The sequence below is a fragment of the Peromyscus maniculatus genome, chromosome 8, assembly GCF_049852395.1.
Source record: "Peromyscus maniculatus bairdii isolate BWxNUB_F1_BW_parent chromosome 8, HU_Pman_BW_mat_3.1, whole genome shotgun sequence".
Taxonomy (NCBI): Eukaryota; Metazoa; Chordata; class Mammalia; order Rodentia; family Cricetidae; genus Peromyscus; species Peromyscus maniculatus.
In genome coordinates, this window is record NC_134859.1 from 108,684,489 (window position 1) to 108,703,209 (window position 18,721).

General features: G+C 50.5%; 1 protein-coding gene across 2 annotated transcripts in view; it reads left to right on the forward strand.

The window, feature by feature from the left end:
* The window catches only part of Aspscr1 (ASPSCR1 tether for SLC2A4, UBX domain containing), a 38,960-nt gene that overhangs the window by 1,397 nt on the left and 18,842 nt on the right, over positions 1-18,721 (forward strand). For both annotated transcript variants that reach the window (XM_006987663.4, XM_016006185.3), the window contains exons 3-7: positions 3,456-3,570; positions 4,869-4,969; positions 14,548-14,605; positions 16,312-16,385; positions 16,726-17,155. In XM_006987663.4, the coding sequence (XP_006987725.1) occupies positions 3,456-3,570; positions 4,869-4,969; positions 14,548-14,605; positions 16,312-16,385; positions 16,726-17,155 (778 nt within the window). The remainder of the gene's footprint in view (positions 1-3,455; positions 3,571-4,868; positions 4,970-14,547; positions 14,606-16,311; positions 16,386-16,725; positions 17,156-18,721) is intronic.

Sequence of the window (18,721 nt, forward strand, 5' to 3'; positions counted from 1 at the left end):
CTCCCTCGTTTCTCTGTGTAGTTCTGGCTGTCCTGGATCTCACATCTCACTCTGTAGACCAGGCTGGCCTCAAACTCACAGAGATCTGCCTGCCTCTGCCTCCTGAGTGCTGGGATTAAAGGCGTGCGATGCCACTGCTTGCCTAATTTACTCTCTTAACACTCATAAATACCTGTACCAAACAGGTACAATTCATGTTCACAGGTTTTAGGGGCAAGAACAGTGATGTATCTTTTGGGGAGCATTGTCTAACCCTACAGGATAGGATTTTAGCTCATTGGAGTATGTAAGTTCCTGGTGTTTTTTTTTGTTTTTTTTTAAAAGATTTATATAATTATTATATATACAGTGTTCTGTTTGTATGTATTTCTGCACACCAGAAGAGGGCACCAGATCTCATTATGAGCCACCATGTGGTTGCTGGGAATTGAACTTGGGACCTCTGGAAGAGCAGTCAGTGCTCTTAACCTCTGAGCCATCTCTCTAGCCCCAAAGACCTGGTTGTGGAGAAATGGGTAGAAACCTGTAAACGGATTGTCACTCTCCTAGCCACTGTCGTTCTTCCATGTCTGTTCTCTGTGTGGGTGCATTGGTACAAAGAGAGGGGCAGAGCTTTCACCAGGTCCTCCGGTCTAAGGCCAGTTGAGGGATGCATCTTTTTTTTTTTTTTTTAATTTGGTGTTGGGTCCCCTGGAACTGTAGTTACAGACAATTATGAGTTGCCATGTGGGTGCTGGGAATTGAGCCTGGGTTCTCCTGAAGAGCAGTCAGTGCTCTTAACCACTGTGCCATCTCTCCAGCCTGGGATGCATCTCATATATAGCTTTTCACGGTAGAAATGTGTTTGCAGCATCGTTGTCCTAACGCAAGAGTCCACTCTCCTGGCCTTTCCCACCTGTATCAGGCCATTCCAGGCTCCCATTCTGGTTATCTAAGAATCATAGAACATGTGCTCCGAGTGGCTAAGCTGTCCTGCAGTATCTTGCCACAAAGCTTTGTACTAGCTCTGTTTCGTTAACCTGCCCATGATCCGCATAATGGTTTCTGGTTGGAGCAATGACTATAATTTGAGTCGGTTCCTCTACAACACTGTATTAGCTTTGCCCTAGTCTCTCCTTTCCATCCACTGACTGTAATTTGTTTAAGAAGTGCTGCCACTGCCCTGGCTGGTGCCTGGCTGTGAACTGAGTAGCCTTTCCTCTCTACCCATTGCTGTCGGTTCTTGGGCCTGCTGTCCTGATTTGCACCAGCATGTCTATGGCAGCTTGCAGATTTTGAGCCTCTGTTGAGGATTGGGATTAACAGTGTCTCATTCTTAGTTCTACTTTTATCTCTCTGTTTTCTTTTTCTTTTGCCATAGAGGGTCTCACTATGTAGCCAAGGCTGGCTTTGAGCTCACAGAGATCCTCCTGCCTTTACCTCCTGAGTATTGGGATTAAAGGTGCATGCCACCACACCTGGCTCAGGTTTTCCAAACACCCTTGGGCTTTATAAATAGGTCACAGTCCCAAAAACTGTTATTTCCAACAGTGTCTTGCATTTATAATGTTGGGCTAGTTAGTTTCTATATTCAAAAGTTGTTGTCTTCCACCCACACAAATTTATCTATCTAGTTCTGTAGTTTCCTCCTAAATGTTTATTAAAATAGAGCTCAGGGCCCTGTTGTCCTCCAGCAGTCCTCAAGTGGCCTATGCATGTCCCCTAGGCAAGGTCGTAGCTTTGTGTTTTCAGAGTTGTGGGGTGGAACTTTTCTCAGACATGTGAACTGTAGGGTGGATGGTTGTTCTTATTCCCAGAGAGTCCTGGGTGAAAGATAAATGGCGCTGGTTAACAGCGGAAGAAGCCATGGTCACGACAGAACCCACTGTTAGTTTTAAGAGCTTTATTAGGATGGAAAGGGGGAGGGAAAGAGAGGAGAGCCAGGCCTGGTAGGGGAGGGAAGCAGGGAGCAGAGCAGAGAGAGCAGAGAACGGGCTGGGGGTCCACGTCCGGCCTTTTAAGGCGCAGATTGCGTGATGATGTAGCCGCCAGCACCCCCAATGATGTAAGACGCAAGACCCCAGCTGCGCATGTCCAGGATCCTAACACTGGGACCTAACAGAGTCAGAATGAGAAGGGACAAGGTGAGGAAGGCTCCTGAGTGGAGGCTGCGGCCCTTCCCCCAGAGATGGCAGTAAGCAAGCTTCTCTCCCCTCTTGCCTGCTCTTCTCTTCCAAGGGGCAGGTGTTAACTTCTTGTTGACCCATAATGGGATGCCAGGAGCCATGCATCAAGACCCAAATGTCACCTTTGTGTGGCCTGAACTGTCATTGAACTCTCCAGTTTTGAGCTGAGCTGTCTTGGGAGGGCAAACATCTTGGAGGCTGTTTCCAAGATAATGCCTGAGTCTTCACTGACACTTCCAGATCTCTTGGTCCTTTGGTGATTCTGAGAAACCATATGTTTGAAGCCCCTCCAAGGCCTTGGAGCCTCCCTGCTGAGGACCCCAAGGTTTTAGGTTTGCCTTGTCCTCCAAGGGGGTCCACATTGGCCTTTCTTTACTGATTGGGAGGCATTGGGCTCTCTTCAGGCCTTCCCGCACACGGACCCTTCAGGATGTAGACAGAGAGGTCATGGCTAATGTGACTTTGTATCTTGTCTGGTCTCACTCTGAATTCCTTTAAGGACCTTGGACTGGGCTGTTCCATCCGGAGACGGTTCTTGTACGGTTCATGCTCCTTTGGGTAGCAGCAAGCCAGGGTGATGGGAATAGGGTTCTTGGGCTGGTCTATGTTGCCCAAGCCAGAGCAGCTTTGGCAGCTGGAATGACAGAGGGTAGTCTGGTGAGCTTTCCTTGGTCTTGCTTGAGACAGCTTTCTTTTTTCTTTGTATTTTATACATAATTGTGTATGGTAGGTGTGTGCCAGCGTGCTTGTGGAGGTCGAGGACAACTTGCTGGAGTCTGTCCTCTTCTTTCACCAACTTGTTGTCACCATCATGTAGGGCTTTTTATGTGTCAAGGTTTTAAAAAATCCAAGCTGGCCTCCTGTTCTCTGCACAGTCAAGATGATCTTGAACTCCCAATCCTTCTGTGTCTGCCTTCTACCTACTGGGATTACAGGCATGGGCTACCATAACCAGGGTTGTACAGTGCTGGTGATCGAACCCAGGGTTTCTGCATGTTAGGCAAGCAGTCCATCACCTGAGCCACATTCCCGCGAGACAGCTTTCTGAGAGTCGGCTCTCAGGCCAGTCTCTGCTACAGTATCTCTTGGTGCCACCCTCACCTTTGCATAGGCTCGTCCTGTTGTGTTCCAGTTCATATCCCTGCCAGGCTTGTGCCTCTCTAAAGGGCCATGTAGTCCGGGACTTTGCCTTTTGTTTCTTCAGGTCCTAACTGTCTGCTCTGGTGGCTGAGGGAATAGTAGGCCTGGGGCTGTGTTTTCAGGACTTGTGTGGCTGTGTCTGTTGTACAGGTTTCAGAGGACCGTGCTTGACCTCTCTCTCCAGTGGAGATTCGCCAACCTGCCTAACAATGCCAAACTGGAGATGGTGCCTGCGTCCCGGAGCCGCGAGGGGCCTGAGAACGTGGTAGGTGCCCAGTTGTGAAACACAGTGGTGCTGCGTCTCTATCTCTGCTGGGACTGTGGAGCTTGGGATGGTACTGCAGTGGACTGAAGGGAAAATATGCCGAAGCTTTGCCCATGGGCCTGAGAAAGGGTTGGAGAGATTGAGACAAGTCCTGTGAGCAATTCTGCCTTCCTTAGTTAAGCCAAAGCTACATTTCCTACTTGAATAACTCAAGACTGGGAGTCAAAAATGTCTTCCATTATGCAGTTTTTTGTTTTTGTTTTTTTAATTGTGTTGTTTTGTGTTTTGGTTTTATTGGTAGCATTTCCCTACCAGCTGGATGTTTCTGGTCAGGGTTCCTGCATTGCTGTATGGACATGGCTGACAGACACTTGCTTTTCTGTCAGCCTCCCTAGAGCTCTTGCTGTGGCTCAGCTGCAGTTTTGCCCACTTGCTGACATGATCTAGGGCAGTAAGTCTCAACCTGTAAGTTGCAACCCCTTGGGGGGTCAGATGACTTTTTCACAGGGGTCGCATATCAGATATTTACATTATGATTCATAACAGTAGCAAAATTACAGTTATGAAGTAGCAACGGAATAATTTTTTTTTTAATTTTTTGAGACAGGGTTTCTCTGTGTAGCTTTGGAGCCTAAGCCTGTCCTGGAACTCACTCTGTAACCCAGGCTGGCCTTGAACTCACAGAAATCCAATTGCCTCTGCCTCCTAACTTCTGGGATTAAAGGTGTGCGACACCACCGCCCAGCCTAGCAATGGAATAATGTTATGGTTGGGGGTCAGCACAACACGAGGAACTGTATTAAAGGGTTGCAGCATTAGGAAGGCTGAGGACACTGCTGTGGGGACCAGGGGGACTTTCTTCACTTTGGGTTGTAGCTCATGTGTTCCTCGTTGAAGATGCGGTTGCTATGAGACATATAAAGTGGTATGCTCAGTAACAAACAGATTGAGAAAGCACCAGGTATTAGTCCTCTGCACTGTGTAACAAACTACCCCGAAGTTGGTGACATTAACTAAATGTTCACACCTCACAGGGTGCTGGGGGCTGGGTCGGGAAGCAGCTCGTCTTTGGTCTCCCAGAGAGGCTGCACTGCTGCCGTCTGCAGCTGAGGTGGTGGTCGGGGCGTTTCCACGATGGCTCACTCATGTGCAGCTTGCATAAAGGTGCTCGTGAACTGATACAGCCCTCCTGGGAAGTCCCCTCAGGTGTCACACCCCTCCTCAGTATGGGTGTCCAGGAGGGTCTGCTGGGATAGTGTATTTCTTCCTAATTAGGAGTTAACCTCTCACCTCTCCAGATTCGAATTGCATTACAGCTGGATGATGGCTCCAGGTTGCAGGACACCTTTTGTTCCCGCCAGACCCTCTGGGAGCTTCTCAGCCATTTTGTACAGACCAGGTGAGCACTGGCAGGCAGATCCCAGACTCTTCCCTGCCCCCTCCGGGCAGAGGCCTGAAACCCACACTGTGCTTCTGCAGAGCCCTGGCTCTTTGGCTTTTGCAGTCCTGATTGACTGGAGATGTGCATTTGAAGGTATTGGCAGCTCAGCTTCCAGGCCTGCTGGCCTTTTGTCCTCCAAAAAGAGCAAAGGCATTCCTGCATCTTTGTGGGGAACCCAAAAGACCCCAAGAACTGATGAGCTGCAAAGGAAATGAGATGTGGGATCTATCTTCCCATGCCTGTGTAAGATCTGTGTTTTAGGGATCCTTGATTAGAATGAGCAAAAGGCCACTAACTACTTGTTGCTGTGACATTGCTTTATTTGTACAAAAGGGTCTTCCTGATATAGGTTTGTCAGTTCTTGTTGGTTAATAGTTTAAATATTATTCTGAAGTATGTAAAATAGTATTTAAGTTTTCTTTGTGGGGTGGAAGTCTGTCTACTCTTTGGGGGTTTTGTTGTTGGTTTTCTGTTTCGAGACAGGGTCTCTCTGTGTAGCCTGGACTGTACTGGAACTTGCTCTGTAGACCAGGTGGGCCTTGAACTCAGAGATCTGCCTCTCTCTGCCTCCTGAGTGGTGGGATTAAAGGCGTCAAACACACACACACACACACACTGCAAGTCTGTCTACTTTAAAGATCTCAACAAGCAGAATAGAAGGAATAGTATTTGATGTACAGCTTTAGGTGAGTTGCTTGCCCTTTTTGGGTCTCTGTGGCCTCATCTGTACCATGGCAGTGTGTGGACAAAGTAAGCTAATGTGTCTGGTACAGTGAGATATGACCTGGCACAGTGCTTTGTGTGTGTAGGAGAGGGACCGAATCTGGTTCTTAAGGTGGCCCCAAAGGTGAAGTATGCCTTGCTGTAGCAAAACCTGATTGCAGTGGACAGGAAATGCTGAGCTGTCCCTATGGATGATGGTGCAAGGTCTGCAGGTTCTGTTCTCTAACACACTGGTGTCAACAGCCCTAGTGGCAGTGGGAATTAAAGCCAGGTCTGAAGTAGATTTAACACTGAGTTGAGGGAGTTGGGGAGATGGCTCAGTGGTTAAGAGCACTGGATGCTCTTCCAGAGGACCTGGGTTCAGTTCCCAATACCTACATGGTAGCTCATGACTGTCTATAACTCCAGTTCCAGGGGATCCAACACCCTCATACAGACAAACTTCACACATATGCATATTTGGGCAAACACCAATGCGCCTAAGATAAAACTAAATAATTTTTTTGTTTGTTTGGTTTTCGAGATAGGGTTTCTCTGTGAAACAATCCTGCTATCCTGGAACTCATTCTGTAGACCAGGCTGGCCTCAAACTCACAGAGATCCTTGTCTCTGCCTCCCAAGTGCTGGGATTATTTTTTAAATAAATTATTTTTTTAAATTTTTTTAAATAATCCTAGCACTTGGGAGGCAGAGCCAGGTGGATCTCTGTGAGTTCGAGGCCAGCCTGGTCTACAGAGTGAGATCCAGGACAGGCACCAAAACTATAGAAACCCTGTCTCTAAAAACAAAACAAAACAAAAAACAAACAAAAAAATGAGTTAAGGTCAGGTATGAGCAGCTATGTAAATATGAGGCCCATGTGATGGCCAGGGAGAGTCGGTGGTTGTGTTAGACAGGAACTCTAGGACCTGTCATGTCCTTAGAGTGCTGGTGAGATCATAGACACACTGGTTAGAAAGGGTCACTCAGGCTATGGATATAGTCCAGTGGGGAGCACTTGACAAGTGTGTATAAGGCTCTGAATTTGATGCCTGGTAACATGTATGTGCATGAGGGCATACACACAAAAAGTGCATTCTTCTGCTAGGCATGGCCTATGCCCATAATTCAGGACACTGAGGCAGGCAGGAGGCTTGTGAGTTTGAGGCCAGCCTGGCTTACACAGGGAGTTACAGACCAGCTTGGGCTATATAGCATGACCTTGTCTCCAAAAACAAGGGAGGAAGAAGGCAGGCAGGCAGGCAGGCAGGCAGGCTGGTAGGCCAAGGTGTGAAGGAATTGTTGGAATGTAGGAACACAGCAGCAGTTGGGGCCACCGCAGCTTGTCCTTCAGCCACAATTGCAGGTCACTTGCTGGAGCATTGCTGCAGCTACATGGGCTCCTCCCCATGGTGGTTGTGGGTATTGACTGACAGAGCAGACCTGGGCCAATGCTTGGACCTGGCCTGACATCTTACTGCTGGCTACTGTTGGGCTCTGCTTGAAGCTCTGTATTCATGGAGGGCAGAGAGCAGATCACTCAGGGTCGGTGCTCAGCCTTCTGTGTCAGGTCACTCGCTGCAGAGCAGGTCCAGAGAATGGAGGCTCCAGACAGCCTGGCTGCAACAGAGAACTTTCCAGAGCTGAAGACACAGTGGCCCTGACTGAGTGGCTTGTACAGACATAGCCAGCAGGCAGAAGACCCTTATCAAGGGATGTTGTGAAATGTAGGATCTGGGGACAGAAATGATTCTATTGACTTCACAAGGGAGGACAGGCCTGGAACCCCTGTGGAGGACAGAGTAGTGCCTTGAAGATATTCTTGTGCTAGAATTCTTTCTCTTGCCAGGGTGTCATAGAAGAGTGAGGCTAGAACAGGCAACTCTAGCTGTGGAAGGTCCCAAGTTACTGTGCATATCTCTGTAAGAAGCTGCTGGTCTCCAAGGAAGGAGACTACAGACTTTGTGCTGGGGTGCTGAGGTGCTGGGGTGCTGGGGCAAGTTTCCTCAAGGAGCATTAGGGGTGGGTACAGACAAAACAAAATAGCTGTGTAAAGAAGTCAGGAAATATGCAAGGCCCAGAGAAAATGCCTGAGAGCCAAGGTGCTATTCTTGGGTGTCCCCCTGGGCTCAGTGCAGGATCAAGTGGGCTGCTTCTCCTTTACTGTTGTGTCTTTTATCACAGGAGAATGAAGATGAAATGGCCTTGAATATCTTAGGGTGTCTCCTGGTAAGAAGCTGAGGGAACCGGAAGAAGTAGGAGAAAACACTGGTGTCCATGTTTTTCAGGGTGTGTTGACTCCTACTATGAGTGCAGTTGAAGACACAGATAATAGCATGATCCGGGAGACTATGCAGCACTGAGTGAGGTCAATGCCCCTGGGCCCATGACAGTTGGCATGTCTGCCCATGGATGATATAGATACTTTTTAAACATGGGAGTATTCGGTACAGAGTGATTTATGCCTAGCTTTCTTTCATGATACTGGGGATTGAACCTAGGACTTTGTGCATGCTAGGCATGTGTTCTACCACTAATATATCCTTAACTCACTCTTTTTTACTTTGTGTGTGTGTGTGTGTACCCCTTGAACTTGCCAATTTAGGTAGATTGGCTGGCCAGTAAGGCCCAGGGACCCTCCTGTCTCTGTCTCCTGGCACTGGTATTATAGGTTTTGCCATGAGGCTCAGCTTTTTTATGTAATGTCTGGGGGATTGGACTCAGATCTTCATGTTTATGTGGCAAACATTTCCCTGCCTAAGCTGTCTTACTGCCACTTCTTTAACTTTTTGAGACAGGGTCTTGGTCTCTCTCGCTCTCGCTCTCGCTCTCTCTCTCTCTCTCTCTCTCTCTCTCTCTCTCTCTCTCTCTCTCTCGCGCTCTCGCGCTCTCGCGCTCTCGCGCTCTCGCGCTCTCGCGCTCTCGCTCTCTCGCGCTCTCGCGCTCTCGCTCTCTCGCGCTCTCGCTCTCTCGCGCTCTCGCTCTCTCGCTCTCTCACTCTCTCGCTCTCACTCTCGCTCTCTCTCTTTTTCGAGACAGGGTTTCTCTGTGTAGTTTTGGTGCCTGTCTTAGATCTCGCTCTGTAGACCAGGCTGGCCTCGAACTCACAGAGATCCACCTGCCTCTGCCTCCTAGTGCTGGGATTAAAGGCGTGCACCACCACCACCCGGCGAGTGTAGATTCTTTCTGCCTCAGTCTCCTGAATGCTTGCATGTTGTCATTCTGTGCTATCAGGTCTTTCTTTTTTGTTTGTGATTGTCATAAATGTTTTCCTGAAGATGCTTATAGTGTCCCTTCCTGCATGTTGCTTTCTACTGAGTGGATATAGCCTCCATTTGTACCTGATTTGTGTACTGTGCTGACAGGCCTTGCTCCTCCTTGTGTGGCCTGCATAGGCAAGAGCTAGAGTGGAACACTCAGCTTCCTGCCATCCTGCTTCCTCCCTCAGGGTAAATCAGAGATAGAATCACTGGACCAAGAGGTAAGACATCCATGAATTCCAGCTCTGAGCTTTCAGACCTGAGCTGCTGCCCGCTCATGCTCCATGGTAGGTGTGTTTTCAGTCTCACGGTGAGGGGTAGGGATTGTGTAGCAGGAGCAACAGTCTCATCAGTGGAGAGTTGATGCGTAAGCAAGTTCCAAGTGGTGAGTCCAAGGCTTTAGGTATTCACCTCCTTGATGCTTCCTGGAAGGTGGAAGAGTCCAGGAACACTGGGAGTGCCGTGCCTGTGGGAGTGCCAGAGACTGGGCACTGAGGTCCATAGCCCACAAAAGGGCCCTATTGAGGTTGTCATATTGTATATAAAGCATGCTTTGTGTGTATGTGTCTGGGTGGCTTTCTGGACTAGAAGTAGTATAGCTTTTGAAAGTGGGTCTTTCTGGCCTGACCTACCCCCACCCAGACCCTGGGAATGCCTTGTGGTCTTTATAGAAACCATGTTAATGAAAAGTAAAAAGAATCATAATTAACTATTGCTAAGTTTAACTAAGTACACCTAAAATGTTATCCTTTGAATCTGGGGTTGGGGGTAAGGGAGTGTGGCACATGCCTTTAATCCCAGCACTCAGAAGGCAGAGGCAGGCAGATCTCTGAATTCAAGGCCAGCCTGATCTACAGAGTGAGATCCAGGACAGCCAGGGCTACACAACACAGTGAAACCCTGTCTTGAAAAACAAAAACAAACAAAAAATATTGTCCTTTGAACATGTAATCACTTGAAACTTAGGTTATTTATGGTATAAGACTTTTAAAGATTTGTTTGTTTATTTATTGGTTTTTTGAGACAAGATTTCTCCGTCCTCGACCAGGCTAGCCTTAAACTCAAGAATCTGCCTGCCTTCTCCTGCCTCTGCTTCCTGAGTGCTGGGTGGTACATTGGTACATATGTACCACCATGCCTGGCTTGAAGATTTATTTCTGTTTTTCATGTTTGTCTGCATATATGTATGTATATCAAGTATATACACCTAACTGGATGTTATAGATGGTATACATCTGTACCTCCTCTGGAACTGGAGTTTGCAGATGCTTGTGAGCCAGCATGTGGGTTATAGAAACCCAAGCCAGGTCCTCTGTTAAGAGCAGCAAGTGCTCTTAACTGCAGAGCCATCTTTCCAGACCTGGGAGTCTCACTAGGAGCGCTGGCCAGCCCTATTTGCTTGCCTCAGGGACTGGCCAGGCCTGCTATCTACTTCTCGGGCACCAGGAAAGTAGCTGGGGTCACTGACTCTGAGCTGCCCCATGCTCCCAAACCCTGATGTCTGGTGAACAGCTGCTCTGATCACTGGCCCTGCAGATGGGCCTGTGCTTGTTTTATGGTCATATGATGGAGCACCCCTTCTGTGGTTAGGCAAGACACAAATGGAAAAAACAGTGTCCAAAGGCTATAGAAGTGGAGATTAAGAATGTGTGGAGAGAGACAGGGACCCTGTAGTATTACCCAGGCATCCTGCTATGAGTCAGAATTCACCACATGTCCGGAGGTCCTGTGGCTGTCCACACAGCCCACATGGGAGTGTAGTCAGTAGGGCCAGTCCCAGGCAAGTGGCCACCAGGAAGTGTTGAGTAAGACAGAGGAGATGGAGTGTAAGGGGCTGGGAGGACATGAACTGAAGGGTGTGCTCTGGAACACCCCAGGATTCAGGCAGGTTCAGACTCTGCCTGTCTCTGCCCCCAGGCTACTCTCTGAAGTCTGTTTGGGAACAGTGGTGATTTTTGTATTTTTTGGTTCTTTTTGTTTGTTTTCTAAATGTCAAGTTCAAGAACTCATTGCAGCAGAGGGGACTTGCCCTCAGAGATGCCAGCTGTATATTCTGGACACTCCCAGGGCCCCTACTGACTCCATTTGCCTGTCCTCAGATGTTCCCTTTTCTCAGCGGGGTCCTCTCCTCTGCACCTGTCCCTCTGTCCCGCCCTGGCCTTCCTGTGTGGCCTCAGCCCTTCCTTTGCCACTCTTGACTCTGAGTGGTCAGGAGAAGACTGTGGGTGAGCATAGCACTCCTCTGGGGCTCTGAGGTCAAGCCTGTGGCCATATTCAGGGTAGGTTTGTATACCCAGTGGGTACCGTCTCAGCTTCTGGCTGAAACCGTCTGGGTAGGACAAAATGCTTCCTTCCTTAGACTTGTGTGGCTCAGTTGTCTGGGTCTCCTTGGTCCCTCTAGACAGAACATGAGCACATGGGACTCCACTGTCATATGGCAGTGGGCACTGTCATCTAGTGCTCTTAGGACATGGCTTCCCCCTCAGAGGGCACCTAAACCAGGAGAGGCCATACTACCTGTAGTCACAGATTGGTGTTTTTCTGCTAGTTTTACCTGTATGTGCCATTCTCGTATTTGGAGACATGGTAGTGCCACGCTTTTCTTGATGGCACTGATGTTAACACCAGTCCTGTGTTAGTGAAGTCTGAACAGATGACATATACAAAGGGTGTGGACAATGCTTCTCCCCAGCATCCAGTGCCCTCACAAGGAGCTGAGCCCCAAATACCCAGACTCTTCACTCCTAAGGGGATGATGAGCTTTGTGGTGGGTGAAACATGCATCTGAAGCCAACAGCAATGGCATCTATGTCCTGCCAGCCACACTGACTCCTGCCAGGGGAGGCTTGCTGGTCTTGGAGACCTTGCTAGATACCACTAGCACTTACCTTATGCCTGGGGCATCTCTCATGTGGGTGAGCGTGTTCCATAGAAGCCATTAGCCACCACCTGGTGGTGCATTTCTCATTCCGGAGCTCGATGTCCTGTGGCTGAGTCTAGCCTGGGGGGAAGGAGTAGGCCCTGTGAAGTCTGTGTGGGTGTGATGGTGTCCCTACTAGTGCATGAGGGGATGTCTTCCAGTCCCATCACCAGGACTGGCAGTTCTGCTTGCTAGGCAGGGGTGGCAGGTCTGGAAGCTATTTTGGCTGCCCCTTCCTGGGCCTGTGGCCACATGGCATGTTTACACTGCTCCTCTCAGACTCTGCATGAGGAATTTGATCCACTTGATGCTTGCTCTGGAGAAGCTACACATCCAAGCTGCCCACTGTATGATAACTTGATGTTGAGCTCTGTCCCTATCTGTGGTTTGTTATCCTGTAATGCCCCAGGTAAGGACTCCTAGAAGGGGTACTGCACTGGCCATGCCCTTGCTGCCAGTTTGGGTACCCATGGGTTAGGTGGCCAGGCAGTATGGCCTTCTTGCAGGAATATGGTATGTGTCTGGTATCTGGGAGGCAAAGCCTCTTTGTGTTCTTGTCTTCTTTCCCAGTTTATATCCTTGTTCGCTGGCCTGTCTTCTTGGCTAGTAAGGATAGTTCCAGTACAGTTACACAGTGACGTGTATGAAAGGCCATCTACAGTTCTGCTTGGCATTGAATGGAGGGGATACCAGCTTGGACTGTACATATCTCACTGAGCCAGAAGCCTGTCTTGCGGGATGGGCTTTGTGGTCCCCTTAAGCTCTGTTTTCTTGCTGTCCTGACAAGGCCTCTGGAGACAGGTGAAGCGGCAATGCTGGGCCTTGTGTGGGAGGGCAGTACTCCAGGAGTGGGGAACGTATAAGGGCACAACGGGAGAAGAATGCCAAAGGAAAACGTGCCCTGCACACAGGCTGCAGAGGGCTGCTGGTGGACTTGGGTTCAAGTGCTCGTCTGCTTTTCTGCTGTCCTTGCTGCGGGACTTTGGTTCTGACACTCAGTCTTCATTTTCTTCCATCAGTGCCAGGTTCACTCCGGTGACCCTGACCCATTGGAGCTGTGTTGGACACACGTGTACCCCAAAGGTGCTTTTAGCACCGTGGGGGTTTCCAAGTACTCTCTTGAGGAGTCAGTCCTGTGCATGTGTTTTACATCTAGATGGTCCTCACATCTGACTTCTGCCTCTCCTTGCCCTGCCCTGTCCAAGCCCAACACTTTCCTAGTCCTTTCGTCCTGACTCTGCCCGTCTGTCTGGGCCATAATGACCATGAGGCATGGCTGGGTTGTGGTCTTGTCCTTTGCCTAGTCCTTGCCCACGGGCCCAACTCTTCTCTTTTTCTTTGGAGAACAACTGACCTGAGCATGTTTTCACTAAGGTCTGAGATGGGATCTCTAGATGCAGGAACTAACTCCCATTCAGTTGTCATGGGTATTGGCAGAGGAAATGCTCAGGGCCAGCCAGTCATCCGGCCCGACTGGTCACCTTGTGTCAGCAAAAGGTGGGCTACAGTGTGTGTGTGTGTGTTGGGGGGGGGGTGTTACTGTGTGACTTGCTGTGCTTGGGTCCAACCAGTGCCCCCTGGGTGCTTCTTGGGGCTTCCATGTGCAGAGTGGCAATATGTGGAGAAAAGAGAAAGGGCCCAAGTGCTTAGCCCTCAGGGACATTGTTTGAGGGGTAGTGAGAATGATGGAGAATGGGAGAGTGGGCACAGGTGTCTACTGTGTCTGTCATCCACCTGTGGCTCTTTCCAGCCCTTTCCTGCTCTCTGCCTTTGCTCTCAGCTGATCAGTGAAGCTGAGTGCTGTGTGTGACTGCCGTACAGGATGGGGCAGACCAGATCTCTCATTCTGTTTTGGGTAACTGTTTACCTTGGGAGCTAACCTTGTGGACATCTGGTTGTTCTTCATGAGAGGGTACTGCTCCCACTCTCTGTGTCCAGTACAAAAGGGACACCTGTGCTCTCCAGCACAAAAGAAGGGACATGGCTAGGGTGTGGTGGAATTCAGTACAACTTTGTACAGTCCAGTCTTTGGGGCTCTGGGCCATTGTTGCAGCCATTGCTTCAAGCTGCCTGCAGGTCAAGAACTGATATTCTCTAGCCCTTCTGGGAGATTGCTACCCCCCTCAGTCCTATTGTTCCCTTTTGGGGTCTGGGCTAACGGAATAATAGCTCATGGCAGTGCTTATAGCCTTGAGAACCTAGACTGCTTAGAGTCTGCTGAATGGATCTGTGTCTTGAGCTGGTCTTGGGTGTCAGCTCTTAGAGGCAGTTCCAGATAAAAAAGGCTAGACCCAGAACCCTGCAGACTGCTTGGAGGTTTCGTGAGATGATGTTGGCAATGTGCAGCATGGGGGTAGGGCTGCTTATCCCCTTCAGGTCTCGTGCCATATGGTGGCCTTTTGGCTGGAGGGTTTAGGAGGAATCCTTGGCCATGTGATGATGGCTGAGGCCCTATTTGGGGCTCCATGCAGCCCTTGGTTGCCTCCTTCTGAAGGTTATGGGATAGAGGAGAGAATTAGGAAGGCTGGAAATGGCTAGCAGAGGGCTGAACCCCTGAGCCTGGATCCTGGGAATTCCCAGTGCTGGGCTAGGGCTCCTGAAGTCTCTGCTGTCCCTGTAGTGGGCTCCCGATGTTTTCTTTCTTCTCTTCATAGGGAGCGTCTGCAGCAGCTGGGTGAGAGGACCCCTGTCTGTGTGTACATGAGAGACGAGGTAGGTGTTGGCCCCCCGACTGCTCTCCTACACTCCAGCAGCCCAGCCCACTTTCCAACCTGGAAATTTCACTGACTTGAGTCTTCAAAGCAGTGGCAGGAGCAACAGCTCCTGAAAGCATGGTGTGTTCTGTGGAAAAAAGCAGAACAGCCGGCTCCACTGGAAGCCGACCACGGCCGCCTGGGCTGCTCCTGAAGCCTCCCTCAGTGCCCTGTTTGTTTTTTCAGCTTCTCTCAAAGCCGAGAGCCACAAAAGTGGTTTCATTTTAGTAAATATTTGCTTTGCTCCGTGTTTTGATCTTTTTCAAAACTGAGTGCAGCGTGGCGCTGGCAAAGCTGGCAGAGAGTCTATGCTGGCCCGCCAGCCCCGCCAGCCCCGCCAGCCTCGCCCGCCCGCCACCATGAGGACCCTCCTAGCTCTGGGTCCCCTGACCTCACAGGGGCTTTTTGTTTCTTCCCTGGCCTGGTGCCTTGTCCTGGCTTAGGCAGAGGTGTGCTGTTTCTGCGGGTCCTCAGGAAGGCCCTAGGGTGGGACAGGACTTTCTCTGTTATTCCCATTTGAGATTCCTCAACCCAAGGCTGTGTAGGGCATGAGGAACTCTGAGGATCCCTGGAGGTTGAGGAGGCTGCTCTGACCACATTCTTCCTGTGAAAAGATGGACCACAGGACCCCAGGGACCCCAGCCTGATCATCCTGCTTGGCCACATACTCTGGGTCTCGTGCTATGAGTGACTGTCTGCCCTGTGGATAGCTCCTCAGAGGGCCAGCATTGGTTCAGTGGATGTGGCCAGTCTTGCCTCAGCCCTCCCTGCCCTGAGCTGAGTTGTCAGAAGTGACCTGGGAGAGGGGAGGACCTGGACAGACTGGGCAGTGTTTCTGGGCAGACTGAGGCTGGCGCTAGGAGAGCAGTTGCCACAGTCAGATGGTATGCTGAGAAGGGTCTGTCACCCGGGCCGGGCCAGAAGAGCACGTGAGACCATGCCTTCTGATCTGGGACTCCTACAGCTCAAAGAGCTTTGAAGAGGGGCACCACCACCTTGCCTTCTGTCTACCAGACAGGGTGGACTCTCTCTGTGACCTGGTAGACACCTGTGTGGTACCGAGAAGAACTGATACGGGGATCTATCTGTCTGGAGCCCCCAGGCTCAAGTTGCCTGCTGCCTCTTGCCCATTGTTGTAGAGGGCCATGAAGCTGACTGTAGTGTGGTGGCCTGGAACTGTGACAGGTCAAGAAAGATACTGGGGAGGCCCAATGGAGATGTTGGCCAGTGGTGGCTGTGGAGCCTGGAGCTCAGGGAGTTATTGGGAATATGGGGCCTGCAGTCTGCCCTCATCCCAAGATGCTGGCCAAGGAGCCATCTGTGAGTCCCTAAGCATAACTGAAGGCACAGGGTTCTGGGTTGCTGGGCATCCTAACTCAGCTCAGTCTGCCCCTCTGGACATGGTAGGCTCTGCACAGCTGAGGAAGCCAGGCCAGGTCAGCAGACATGATTAGCGGGTCCTCACCAGCTGCAGACCAGTTGCATACTTGCTCTCACAGAACGCGGGGGCTTTGAGGGGACAGCTGAGGGGTGTGGAGAGAGGGCACCTGATCAACACTGGGCCTTGGCCTGGGGACTTTATCACCCAGAGCTCAGTGGGTAGAGGGGTTGTTCCAAGCTTGAGGATCCAGGCAGGGGCCTATGTGTCTTCTGTTTTTTTTGCAGGTGACTGGTAGAGCTGCCTTACAGAGCACGACGCTTCAGTCCCTGGGCCTAACAGGCGGAAGTGCCACCATCAGGTAGGGCACCAGAGTCTCTGGGCTTTGGGGTCTGTTTAGTTAAAAGAAAGGGAGCTAGGTGTGGCACATGCCTATAATCCCAGCACTTCGGAGTCTGAGGTGGAGAGCCTGGAGGGGGTTGGAGAATATGGAAAAGCTGGGGAGAAAAATGTGCCTGGGATTAGGAATGTAGGTAGTGTAGCACTCTTGGTGATTAGTGAGCATGGCTGCCTTCAGGGACCACTCCTTCTAGCCATTTTCTCTTTTCTCCTCTGGAGAGAGGAGAAGTGGGTTTCCGAAGGGACCTGAAGGAGGGAATGACCACTCGACGGTGTTACACTCACTTTTCTGCTTCCCCCAGGTTTGTCATAAAGCAATATGACACCATGGGCAGACAGGAGCCCATTGCAGTCAGGAGCAAGGCCCCAGGAAGTCCAACCTCCTCCATGTCAGCTGACCAGGCATCCAGCAGCCCCTTGCTTCCTTTGAACTCTGGGGAGTTCAGCAGAGGAGACCTGAACCATCAGGGTGATGCAAGCACCTCAGGGACCAGCCTTGGGAGTGTCCCAAAGCCAGCAGATGCTCAGGCAAAGCAAAGCACAAAGGAGTCTGCATCTGCCCCATTTGTTCCCTTCTCTGGTGGGGGGCAACGGCTGGGGGGCCCTTCTGGGTCCGTTAGACCTCTGACATCACCTTCAGCCAAGTCACCCAAGTCTTTCTCTGGCCCTGGGGGCCCTTCTAAGCCCAAGAAGTCAAAGCCTGGTGAGGAGACTCAGCAGGAGCCTGAACCGGTAAGGGCTTTCTCCTGACCAAGACTGAATGCTGTCCATGCCGGCTATGGTGGCCACAGGTTTGCAGGCATCTCCTGGGAACAGGACTATTCTGTCTGAGCTTCCCATTTAAGTATGTGGAAATATGAACTGCACATATCACCACCAGCATGCTTGTGCCACCCAGAATGATCTACATGGGGTTTTAAACCTGGTGTACCCCTATGGGGTGACTGAGAATAGCAGCTACCCACCTTCTGCCTGGTTGGGAGGTTTTGATAAGGTGAATGTGGCTTTGAGCATTCCCATGCCAGGCATCTTTCCTGTTATCTTCTTATTGCTGGGCAGCAGGTTTGAGGCATAGATGGAGATTGTGTTAGGTAGGAGTTAATTGTGTAAGAAAGGCAGTGAAATTGTCTGTAGGTCAGGATGTCTATAACTTCATTGAAAGTTTAAACGGGGATCTGAGCCTGCTGGTAGGGATGACTTTGGCATGGGAAGTGCTGTTGGCCTCCGCTCATCTTAGTTAGGAGGAGAGAGCAGCTCATTCTCCTGAGCCCTCGGGAAGTGGCCCACTCAGTGGTCCCTGGTCTAGAATGGCCTGTGCTGTACGGTGGGCTTTCTCGGGGTAGAGGTTATCACTGTGCAGTGCACCTGCTGCTGTGTGTTCCCATTGCAGCGCACAACCCATTTAACTAGTTTTGCAAAACAGTTTTTATCTTTTTTTCCAGGTTTTGTTTTTTTGAGACAGGGTCTTACTGTGTAGTCCAGGCTGGCCTTGAACAGAGGTCTGCCCGATTCCTCCTCCCGAGCACTGGGATTAACGGGGAGCACCACCACAGCTCTTCATCTTAATTCTGGGTCCGTCTTTAGCTGCAGCTGTTACTGTCGCCTTCACCCTGTTTGCCTCTGACTCCTTATCGCGCCACTCAAGGGGTGGAGGAGTACTTTGATTTTGAATCACTCTTTATGGGCAGTTGATGGGCCAGGATGTGGCCTCGTGAGCACCTTTTCCCAGCGCTGGAGGCACTCCTACCAGAGACCACCTTTGCACCAGGGGTGAGGGTGAAGGTCCATGCCATGTCAGCGTCCAGTTCTGTCTTCCCTGCGTTGGCTGATGGCCCTGTCCAGCAGGAGGACATTGTGTGGGCCACTGTTGGTCTGTTACTGCCCTCAAAGCTGGTGTGGTTTTCTATTTGGCTCATCTTTGGAACTCTGTAGCTTAGATAGAAGCTTCCACTGGCTTCTTGGGAGGTGGTATGCTGTGGGTGTTTACATTTTTTGGTTCCAGGTGTGGCATTTGCTTGTCCTTAGGTCCTCTGGGCAACCCAAGAGTACCCTATATGAGTAAAACTTCCTTGAAGATTTCCTTAGAAAATACTTGGGAGTTCCAGGACTGTCAGCTCTGCTCCTTCACGAGCTTGGTCCTGGGAAGAGCCCCAGTCTTCCAGAGTCCAGCCAAGCAGTACTTCATTCAGCAAAACCTGTGGTTTCTTGCCCAAGGGCTGGAGAGGGTCTTTGGCCAGCACATTGCCTGCAGTTAGCTCTGGGCCAGGCTATGAGGTGGCCATGGCCTGGAGCCTTGTG